The sequence below is a fragment of the Macaca mulatta genome, chromosome 1, assembly GCF_049350105.2.
Source record: "Macaca mulatta isolate MMU2019108-1 chromosome 1, T2T-MMU8v2.0, whole genome shotgun sequence".
Classification (NCBI taxonomy): domain Eukaryota; kingdom Metazoa; phylum Chordata; class Mammalia; order Primates; family Cercopithecidae; genus Macaca; species Macaca mulatta.
The window spans coordinates 131120539-131132537 of NC_133406.1; the positions used below are offsets into that span (position 1 = coordinate 131120539).

The following is an 11999-nucleotide window of genomic DNA, read 5'->3' on the forward strand; positions in this document are numbered from 1 at the left end:
ATTTTTTGTAGTTTTAGTAGAGACGCGTTTTCACCGTGTTAGCCAGGATGGTGTCGGTCTCCTGACCTCATGATCCATCAGCCTCAGCCTCCCAAAGTGCTGGGATTACAGGCGTGAGCCACCGCACCAGGCCCACACCTGGCTATTTTTAAAAAAATTTTTTGTAGATACAGAGATCTCACTATGTTGCCCAGTCTGGTCTTGAACTCCTAGGCTCAAGCGATCCTCCTGCCTTGTCCTCCCAAAGTGCTGAGATTACAGGCATGAGCTACTGTGCCCGGCCAGATTCTGAACTATATAATATATTCAGTGCTGTCACAACGGGATAACAGGAATGATGGTATTCACTAATGTGAACTAAAAAGGTAGGCTATGAACTGAACACAGGGGAGTATTGAACAAACTTCAATAAATTCAGCATGTGACAAATAAATTGACAAAGATTGTAGGGAAAAAACGTTTATTTTCAAGGATTTGTGCAGACAATGGTGAATAAAAATTTGTATTTCAACTATAAAAAGGAGCTGACTTCATTCCACCCTGGCCTACAGGGTTTAGGGTGATGCCAGTTTGAATCTGAGGCTATACTGCTATCCCCATTCCTCCACCTGTAAAAGATTCCCCCAGAGGAATAACTTCCTATAACTTTTAGTCAAAAATATGCAAGACACATCAAACAAAGTAATGAGTTAAACAAGTTTCTGCTTATCTGCTTAGGGAAAGTCAAGAAATAAAACAAATGTGTATTTGTTTCTTGCTGTAAATTACCTTTACCTTGTGCACTTTTTGGTACATTCTGCTATGAAAACATCTCAAAATGTGACAACACAAGAGTTTAGGTCAAGATGACCCACCCAGGAGGCTGTAAGAACTGGTTTGAACTAGTACTGTGGAATGGAACTAGTTTAAAATATGAAGCAGCTCTAAACACCAAGCTTAGAGACATTAGAAAACAAAAATCATTAAAGCTACAAAATAACAAGTGCAAACATGCTGAACCTGTTTCCAGGGAGTGACATTCCCTTTGGCCAACAGGTCCCAAACTCACACCCACAAGGTGTAACTCTCTTTCCTGTTCCACTAGATTTCCTTTCTCTCATCTCAAAGGTCTTCAGAAATGACAATGGAAAACATATGAATTGTTGAAATTTACCCTGTGGACCAATTCCTGAAGAGATAACAGCCACAACTCTGAGATGATTAGACATGTAGTGTTTACTTGATGACTTTCTGTATTTCTAGAAACCCTCAAAGCATTAAACTGCCTATTTCCAAATCTAAACTTCCTAGCAGCTTTTATTATTTGGAGTAAGCAGACAGAAGACAATTTACTGCCACACAGGAATCAACCACAGCTAACTTGTCCACCATTAAGTTTTACAATAATGGACAATTCAACTGGAAGACCCATGCCTATGCTTGCTTATAATAATTTAATTTTAGACCTACTCTTTTTTTTTTAAATAGAGAAGTTCTAGACATCCAACAGATCCTTCTGTAGATATAAGGAGGGAATGGAGAAGTCTTCCTGTCAAATGCTGAGCCATCTAAAATGGTCTGCTCAGGAGTTACTAACTCCATGGCAAAATACTTCAGTATCAGTTGCAAAGTTCTGTTTTCTTCTACTTCAGGAAACACCCTCATTTGATTTGTGGATCCTATGCACGGTTCAAACACACTGATGAATATCAGCAACTTCTCTCATTTGAATTTCTCATGTCCTTAAAGTAAGTAGAATTTCCAGAGACAACTAAAGAGTAATGCAATATGAAGAAAATTAAGAGTTGGCTAAGAAATAAAGTAATCAACTAAAAATTGCCGTAACAACTCAGACTTAAACACAAAATAAGTTTGTTGTCTTTTATAAGATGACAAAACTTCAATCTGACATCACAAATTCTTATACTAGACAAATTTACTAGTATATGAATCAATATACTAGATTTCTTTCTTCTACCCCAACTGTAAATATATTAAACAATTTTTCAATAGTTTCTTTTTCCTTAGTTGTGGCATTTAAAACTGAGTAACAGTATTTAGCACTAAGTAATTTAGAAAATATAAAAAGGTTTTATGAAATAGCAACAGTTGATTCATTTTTCATATACCATCTGATCAAGTGAAGTCTCCATTTGAGGATACTGGTGAACAGAAAAAATTTTTCGTGTCTAAGCCACTGCTTTCTGGTCTCATCACACAGATAATTCTCAAATTTTATGTAGGCCCAGATTTTCTTGGCAAAACTCAAGATACCAGCACATAACACAGCTACTTCATCTGTTCTCTTTTTGCAGTGAGCACTATGCCTCTCTTTTATGTTCCCAGATGGGTACATGAAAGATAAATTCCTAAAGCCAAAGAATATCTTGGCATTTCATAACTGTTTCCCACCCAGCATCCCCTCCCCAATTTGCCAGATCCAAATCAAAGAGTGAAAAGAAGTCTTGAAAATTCTCTCTTCAAAAGAGGTCTGAACACAGCATAGTTCCTTCCCTAATGAGCCTCAGTTTGAAAAGATCCTGATGAGGAGCTGAAGAACAAAACAAGATGACAGGTTTTTATGAAGGAGGTATGTAATCTTATCATCGAGGGGTGTAATTTATCTGGACATCATATGCACTCTGCCAAGGACCGATTTACACACAGATCAAAGGAAGCTGGCTTTCTGTAGTCCCCTGAAGCATACATAATGTTCGTGACCATGAGTTTTCCCCACATATAGCAGGGGCTGACGCTGTGGTGTCATTCTGGGGACTGATGATTTCAGCTGAACTCTCCTACACTGAGTCCAGGTCTCCAACAGGTTCTTCATCCCCGTCCCCTTGGTTGGCAGTTGATGACTTGGATACTTTGGAATTCATTTTATAAACAGGACGTAAAAGGCCATTACAACACAAGCAATTGCCACAGCAGCATGCAGCCTGGTTCCAATCACAGCGGCTAGCAGGCAAAAGAGAGAAGAAATCACACCCTGCCCTTCATATAAGTCCTCACTTTCAAGGTGATATTTTGAAGTCTCTAGTCACAGACAGACATATCAATGCTCTCAAGGACCTGGGATGTTTTTATTTTATTTTTTGAGGCAGTCTCACTCTGTCGCCCAGGCTGGAGTGCAGTGGCGCAATCTTGACTCACTGCAACCTCTGCCGCACGGGTTCAAGCAATTCTCCTGCCTCAGCCTCCTGAGTAGCTGAGATTACAGGCGCCTGCCACATGCCCAGCTAATTTTTTATTTTTAGTAGAGATGGGGTTTCACTATCTTGGCCAGGCTGGTCTTGAACTCTTAACGTCAGGTGATCCACCCGCCTTGGCCTCCCAAAGGGCTGGAATTACAGGCATGAGCCACTGCGCCCGGCTCCCTGGCTAAATTTTGTATTTTTAGTAGAGACGGGGTTTCACCATGTTGGCTGGGCTGGTCTCAAACTCCTGACCTCGGGTGATCCGCCCACCTTGGCCTCCTCAAAGTGTTGGGATTACAGGCATGAGCCACGGCACCCAGCCTCTGGGATGTTTCTAAATGCTATCCTTATGCTTTAGGGTCTAGGTGAATATACTGTTTGTTTATATTTTGTCCTTTTTCCAAAAAAAAAATTTAGGTAGATAGGATTCCAAATGAATGTGCCTCAAACAAACACTAAAAAAAGCATCCGAGTTAAATCAAACCTTAAAAGAGACTCCAATGTACCCTTGACAGAAAATCAAGAAAAATTTTCTGTAGAAAAATCTTTTTCCCACTGAAGGGAGGAATTCCACCCCAGCCTAAAATGGTTTGATGTGTACACTTTTACTCCACGGAGAATACAAAAATGATCTGGAGGCTAAAATAGACAATTATGTTTTTAAATAACATATAATTTTTTTTTTTTTAAGACAGGGTCTCACCTTGTCACCTGGGCTGGAGTGCAGTGGCTCCACCATGGCTCACTGCAGCCTCAACCTCCTAGGCTCAAGCAATCCTCCCACTTCGGTCTCCTGAGTAGCTGGGACTACAGGCACGTGCCACCATACCTGGCTAATTTTTGTATATTTTCTAGAAATGGGGTCTCACTGTGTTGCCCACGGTGATCTACAACTCCTGGACACAAGCAATCCTCCTGCCTTGGCCCCCCAAAGTGCTGGGATTATAGGCATGAGCCACCACACCCAGCAAATTTTAACATTTATCTCTTCCCTCAACTTTGGAGAATGATTAATTTTACAGACTCTCAGACCCAATCTGAGGGGTTGTTTTCTAAAAATGAAACCAAATACAGTCCCAGCTCACTGTACTCCCTACTTTGTAGCTCCACACTGTCCAGAGATGGCAGTCTCTTCTCCCTGTCCAGACATGGCCTCACCTTTGTAAAACACACCCCAAACACCCTTCTTCTCTGATAGCAGCCAGGTTTTGAGACGAGGTACTTTCTTGAAGTAGGCACAGGTGCAAACAAAGAGCAAACCAAACACCAGAATCCCATCCAAGGAGTACACTGTTAAATAAAAAAGAAAAGAACACCTTAGGTACTGATCTAGCGTGGGCCCTGTGATCCTGCCTGAGAACTCTAAGGAAGATAGTGTGTGACATAATAACAAAATAATAACCCCAACAGGCAGTACCAACACTTGACAAGAGGGAGCCAGGATCCTGGGACTAACAAGATTAGTTTACTGTTCCCAAAAATTGCTTGTAGGAGGAAGGAGAATCGATTGAGCCCAGGAGTTCGAGGCTGCAATGAACTACGATCATGCCACTGCACTTTAGCCTGAGCAACACAGTGAGACCCCAACGCAAAAAAAATAAATTTTTTTTTACATCCCCTTTACTAAAATGTCACTGGTCCCTCCCCTCACCTCTCAAGAAGTAGAAATCCTGGGCAGAAATCAGCATCCCAAGAATGACTAGCGTTGGCAATAGATTGAGACATACGAATCCTTAGAGACTCAGCACAGAGAATTTAACATGTTCTTGTTATAAATCACTCATATGATAAAGGAGAACTAGATATGTAGCCAAATCTGACATATGTGCAACTGTTGGTGAAGAATACGTTAAGGCTAAAAGTAAAGCTTAATGAAAATTACAAGAGTAAGAATCAACATAACTACAATCTTCCTATCAGTATCTTACACTTTATGCATGATATTCTAACAAACCGAATTTCTGCCAGAATAATAACAGATTTTTCTAAAACAAAGAAAAAGTAAGGCTTCAACATAGAAAGCTTCAACTTCTTAGCTTTGTTTCTTAAATATATAAACCAAGCTCATTTCTTGTACAGGTAATCACAATGAATCACCTAATTGCAAAAAACGAGAAGATACTGGACCACAAAATGGGGGAAAAATGACTAAAATTTATTCAGCAATTACCGTGTCAAACTGCTGTCTTACTTCCTGGTTCAGATTCTGTCTTCCTCTGGGTAATGTCCCTTTTCTTACTGTGCCTAGTATCCTGAGACCTCTGACTTACCAGAAAGCTCCAAATGAATATTCTATATAAACAGTGTCTGCCAGTTCTAACCACACTATCTACCTCTCTCCCTCCAGTAAAACTGTCTCACAGCTGGGTGTCACTAAGAAAGGGTCCAGTAAATTAACACATACACTAAGGTTTTCTGAGGAACTATACCTTTACGTGCTACCCTTTTTCTTCTCATAAGTTTCTGCAGACAATGGCAAAATTCACAAGGAGGTTAAATTCGAGTCTTCAATGCCAGGTCTATGGACAAAGTACTTTTGGGAAATGCTTTCCGGAGCCCCTCAAATCATCGTAATGCCTAAAAGGCTTTCTCCTCTCCTTTCCTCTAAGGTTGACGCTAAAAATCATGAAGGCCCTCCTTCCTGTCCTCCTCTGGAATTCAGAATTCATATCTATAAAGTTTTTGAAGAGGCCTGGAAAATGAGGTCAGATAAACAGGGTGACAACTGCCTCATCATCTAGAAGAGGCAGTGTCTAAATCCACCCCTTTCAACACTAGTCAGGGTCTCCACGTGAGATCGTCCCGCCAGGGCTTTAAAATCAAAAATCTTTCCAGCATTTCTCCATAACAAGAATCTTTTGTGGGGTCTACATTTATCAGCACCCCCAAAACTGTGAGGCCTGATATTCTATGTGATGTATTGGCCCTCTCCACAAAACTACGGTCCGAAAGTATGAGAACGTTGGGGGCTGGGAGGAGGAGTCTCTCTCTTCCCTGGGTCTAAATAGCAGCAGTACCTCTGGGACTGACCTCTCCAAGGGCCAGAAAGAACTAAGAAAAAGAAAAGGGAAAGCAAAGGATAGGGTAACTCGAGCATAAGAGGCACTGGGGGTCCTAGATGAATATGGGAAGGGGGAACCGGCGGAGGAGGATAGGGGTACAGAAGTTAGGGGCGTCGAGAGGCCAAGGGGGGCCGGGCTGGGAGGGGGCGGGGAGAACGGCCACGTCAGTCCCGGCCCCGCGCGCCACGTTTTCCCTTCGTCCTTCACTCCCACCCTCCGCTCAGGGCATCGGTTCTCACCGTTCGTCATGGCGGCTGGCCCTGGACCTGGGTAGGGGGTCCGGGTTCAGTGGTGATAGCCGCGGAGGTGAGGGAACTCGGCAGCCGCTTGACACTTCCCGATCCGGGCCCAGGCGACTGGAAGAAGCCGAGCACGCAGGAACAAGGGCCGAGAGGCGAGCGCCGAACGCTATCAGGAGTGGCTAGCCGATTGTCGAGCTCGGCAAACAGCGTGTTTACGTAGGTTAAGAAGAACGCTATCCCGGAGGCTTCCTACTTGGCCATGATAAGGAAATCTTTGCTGCGTGCCCCTGAGGGCGTAGTGCTGGGGCTGGCCCGCGTCGGTGTGTTTGAAAAGGTAAAGGCTTATAGTTTTGTAGTTTATTTTGCGCCGTGGCGGCTGTTGTGTGTAAGCAGCAGCCCACCTATAAGGTTTTCATCGTCGTGGGCTTCTACTTGAGAGAACTCCAGCACCGCGGGTGAAGAAGCCGCACCTGCGGCCTCGTTGACTGCCCTTGAGCGGCTCTTCCTTACTCCGGATGGAAATGTAGTTAGACTGCGTCTGAACGTTCCAAATGAAATGAGGAACCTTTAACAAAAACAAGTCGTGGCCGGGCGCGGTGGCTCACGTCTGTAATCCCAGCACTTTGGGAGGTCGAGCAGGCGAATCACCTGAAGTCGGAGTTCGAGACCAACCTGACCAACAAGGAGAAACCCCGTCTCTACTAAACATACAAAATTAGCCGGGCGCGGTGGCGCGTGCCTGTAATCTCAGCTGCTCGGGAGGCTGAGGCAGGAGAATCGCTTGAACCTGGGAGGCGGAGGTTGCGGTGAGCCTAGATCGCGCCATTGCACTCCAGCCCGGGCAACAAGAGCGGAAATTCCGTCTCAAAAACAAGCAAACAAAACAAGTCGCATCTTTCAGATCCTAAAGCACCACGTCGTCGGAAAACATTCAAATGGTTGCCTGTTTGCTAGTGTGAATTTTTCCTTTCCTTAAACTATCAGGAGAATCTCGATTGTCTCGCATTTAATTAATGCTGGGATCACCTCAGCCACTTTAACCAGAAATCGGCGATATCTAGACACCGCTCCTCTTGAGAACATTTTGACAACGTGACAAAAGACATTGCCAATGTAATAATGGGGATGGGGTGGAGGAGACAAAACTACAGATTCAGATTTGCATCCTGAAATCCTTAATTGCACACAACTCGGCCCGCTTTATGAGAGTCCGGGCGGAAGTGCGACACCGAGTCCTCCAAGGCTAACTAGAGGGTTAAATTATAAGGTTACTAATCCGCCCTGCTTATCAAGGGCCTAAAGGGACTCTGCCCCTTTCTGCTGCAGTGCCATCTGCTGGCTGCAGCCCGCTTGGTTACCCAGAGGGAAAACTGCCAAAGCATCCTCTGGAAGCTGGCCTGGAAAGGCAAGCCAAAGTCTAGTGCAGGGCAGACGCCTTGAGAAAATATACATACATGCAGAAAGAAAAAAAATAAAGGCAGAATATATACGGGACAAAACCTAGGACAAGGCCAGGCAGCCACTCAGTTTACATATATGTTTGCACATTCACACACAAATTCCCCTGCCCAAAAGAACTGTTCAGGACCACTCAAAACACAACAAAAGCTCTATTGTGTAGGCCTTCGAACCCTTCATCAACCATTGTCTAAAACAGCAGCAGCTGGCCGGCGCGGCTCACGCCTGTAATCCCAGCACTTTGGGAGGCCAGGAGGCCAAGGCAGGCGGATTAGCTGAGGTCAGGAGTTCAAGACCACCCTGACCAACATGGTGAAACCCCGTCTCTTAAAAAAATACAGAAATTAGCCTGGCGTGGTGGCATGCGCCTGTAATCACAGCTACTCAGAAGGTTGAGGCAGGAGAATCGCTTGAACCCGGGAGGCGGAGGTTGCAGTGAGCCAAGATAGCACCAGTGCACTCCAGCCTGGGCAACAGAGTGAGACTCTCTTTCAAAAATAATAATAATAATAATAATAATAATAATTGCCCCTCTTTGACCGGGCGCAGTTGCTCACCCCTGTAATTCCAGCACTTAAAATTGGGAGGCCGAGGTGGACAGATCACCTCAGGTCCGCAGTTTGAGACTAGCCTGACCAATATGGAGAAACCCTATCTCTAGTAAAAATACAAAATTAGCCGGGCATGGTGGCACATGCCTGTAATCCCAGCTACTTGGGAGGCTGAGGCAGGAGAACTGCTTGAACCGGGGAGGCAGAGGTTGTGGTGAGCCGAGATCCTGCCATAGCACTGCAGCCTGGGCAACAGAGTGAAACTCTGTATAAAAAAAAAAAAAAAGAAAGAAAAGAAAAGAAAAAAAAATTGCCCCTCTTTTAATCCTACAGCCATCACCCTAACCCTCACAACTGCCTGATTACCCCTGTTTTAGAAATAAACCAAGGTTTAGGGTAAGGACTGCCAAGTATTACACTGGCACAATAATTCCAGTCTTCTGAAAGCAGGACTAGAAAATTTTCCTCCATACCACACCGGTGTTTCCTTTGACAGTAACCACTACCTACTGAATGATGCCTAAGTCCTTAGCCTGCTATTCAAGGCCTTCCAATAGTATTTTCCACTGTTCCCTATATGGACTTTAAGCTTTGTCTATAAAGACTATGTTCTAGCTGGGCGCGGTGGCTCACGCCTGTAATCCCAACACTTTGGGAGGTGGAGGCGGGTGGATCACCTGCGGTTGGGAGTTCGAGACTAGCCTGACCAACATGGAGAAACACCGTCTCCACTAAAAATACAAAATTGCCTGGGCGTGGTGGCACATGCCTATAATCCCAGCTACTAGGGAGGCTGAGGCAGGAGAATCGCTTGAACCTGGGACACGGAAAGACTATGTTCTTCAGTTACAGTCTTTGCTTTCTCATTTTTGCTCATGCCACTCACTTTTTAGAGATAATTTTTTCTCCCCCTTTTTTTTAACTAGATGAAAACCTCTCCAATTTTTGTCATGCTCTGAAAGACAAGTGTTTCCTCTTCAGTAACTCTCAGAGGTTAGAATAAAAGTTAATCGGCCAGGCATGGTGGCACACGCCTGTAATCCCAACACTTTGGGAGGCCGAGGCGGGAGGACCACCTGAAGTCAGGAGTTCGAGACCAGCCTGGCCAGCATGGTGAAACCCCGTGTCTTCTAAAAATTCAAAAAAAATTAGCCGGGAGTGGTGGCAGGTGCCTGTAATCCCAGCTACTTGGGAAGCTGAGGCAAGAGAATCGCTTGAACCCGGGAGATGGAGGTTGCAGTGAGTTGAGATTGTGCCGTTGCACTCCATCCTGGGCAACAGAGTGAGACTCCACCTCAAAAAAAAAAAAAAAAAAGTTAAGCCTGGGCGCAGTGGCTCACGCCTGTAATCCCAGCACTTTGGGAAGCCAAGGCAGGCGGATCACCTGAGGTCAGGAGTTCAAGACCAGCCTAGCCAACATGGTGAAACCCCATCTAAAAAAACAAAACTAAAAACACAAAAATTAGTCAGGGATGGGGGTGTGCGCCTCCAATCCCAGTTACTCAGGTGGCTGAGGCAGGAGAATTGCTTCAGACTGGAAGGCGAAGGTTGCAGTGAGCCGAGATTGCACCACTGCACTCCAGCCTGGACAATAGAGTGAGACTCCCTCTCAAAAAAAAAAAAAAAAAAAAGAATAAAATTTAAAGACTGGGCATGGTGGCTCATGCCTGTAATCCCAGCACTTTGGGAGACTGAGGCGGGTGGATCACTTGGGGTCAGGAGTTGGAGACCAACCTGGCAACATGGTGAAACCCTGTCTCTACTAAAAATACAAAAATTAGCTGAGCGTGGTGGTGTGTCTTTAATCCTAGCTACTCGGGATGCTGAGGCAGGAGAATCACTTGAACCGGGGAGACAGAGGTTGCATTAAGCCAAGATCGGGCCACTGGACTCCAGCCTGGGAGACAAAGCAAGACTATGTCTCATAAAACAGAAAAAAAAAAAAAATTAAGCATGAAATCAAAGCTGAAAAACCATCAGGAGTGATTAATTGGCAAATTACTTTTTTTTTTTTTTTTTTTCCAGACGAAGTCTCCTTCTGTTGCCCAAGCTGGAGTGCAGTGGTGCGATCATGGCTCACTGCAATCTTCCCTTCCTGGGTTCAAGCAATTCTCTTGCCTCTCCTCCCAAGTAGTTGGAACTACAGGCACGCACCATCATGCCGGGCTAAGTTTTGTATTTTTGGTAGAGATGGGGTTTCACTATGTTGGCCAGGCTGGTTTGAACTCCTAACGGCGTGATCCACCCGCCTCGGCCTTCCAAAGTACTGGGAATACAGGCGTGAGCCACCGCGCCCAGTAGCAAATTACGATTTTTATTTTATTTTATTTTATTTTTGAGACGGAGTCTCACTCTGTCGCCCAGGCTGGAGTTCAGTGGTGCAATCTCAGCTCACTGCAAGCTCCGCCTCCCGGGTTCACGCCATTCTCCTGCCTCAGCCTCCTGAGTAGCTGGGACTACAGGCGCCCGCCACCACGCCCGGCTAATTTTCTGTATTTTTAGTAGATATGGGGTTTCACCATGTTAGCCAGGATGGTCTCGATCTCCTGACCTTGTGATCTGCCCACCTCAACCTCCCAAAGTGCTGGGATTACAGGTGTGAGCCACTGCCCCCAGCCTCAAATTACGAGTTTTAAAATATTGCACAGAGTATTTTATTCTGATTAAACAGTTGTTTTTTTACTCCGCTCAAAATTTACTTTTCTCTTTCTTCATTTTCCATTTTCCATGTCTGTCTCTATTCTTCCTACTTTTTTTCTCCCGCTTTTAAATTTATTTCTTCTTTCTCCCTCCACCATTTTTTTTTTTTTTTTTTTTTTGAGACGGAGTCTACCTCTGTCGGCCAGGTAGGAGTACAGTGGCACGAGTTCAGCTCACTGCAAGTTCCGCCTCCCGGGTTCACGCCATTCTCCTGCCTCAGCCTCAGGAGTCTCTGGGACTATGCAGGCGCCCACCACCACGCCCGGATAATTTTTTTTTTTTTTTTTTTTTTTTGAGACGGAGTCTCGCTCTGTCGCCCAGGCTGGAGTGCAGTGGCCGGATCTCAGCTCACTGCAAGCTCCGCCTCCCGAGTTCACGCCATTCTCCTTTCTCAGCCTCCCGAGTAGCTGGGACTACAGGCGCCCGCCACCTTGCCCGGCTAGTTTTTAGTATTTTTTAGTAGAGGCGGGGTTTCACCATGTTAGCCAGGATGGTCTCGATCTCCTGACCTCGTGATCCGCCCGTCTCGGCCTCCCAAAATGCTGGGATTACAGGCTTGAGCCACCACGCCCGGCCTATTTTTTGTATTTTTAGTAGAGACAGGGTTTCACCATGTTAGCCAGGATAGTCTCAATCTCCTGACCTTGTTATCCACCCACCTCGGCCTCCCAAAGTGCTGGGATTACTGTGCCCGGCTCCCTCCACCATATTTTTTCTTTTTCATGTTGTATAAGATATTTTATCTTTTTTTAATTGAATAGAGTGAGTCTTACCAGGCTATTTCAAAATTAGTTGTATCAAGACCTT

At 45.0% G+C, this 11999-nt stretch overlaps 1 protein-coding gene across 1 annotated transcript; it reads right to left on the reverse strand.

Annotated features, from left to right (window-relative positions):
• Nucleotides 1-1511: 1511 nt before the first annotated feature.
• TMEM167B (transmembrane protein 167B) lies at nucleotides 1512-6588 on the reverse strand. Its single transcript, NM_001261468.1, is given in 3 exon segments — nucleotides 1512-2940; nucleotides 4338-4469; nucleotides 6481-6588. Coding segments are annotated over 3 exon segments (225 nt in total). The 5' UTR covers nucleotides 6491-6588; the 3' UTR covers nucleotides 1512-2857.
• Nucleotides 6589-11999: the final 5411 nt, after the last annotated feature.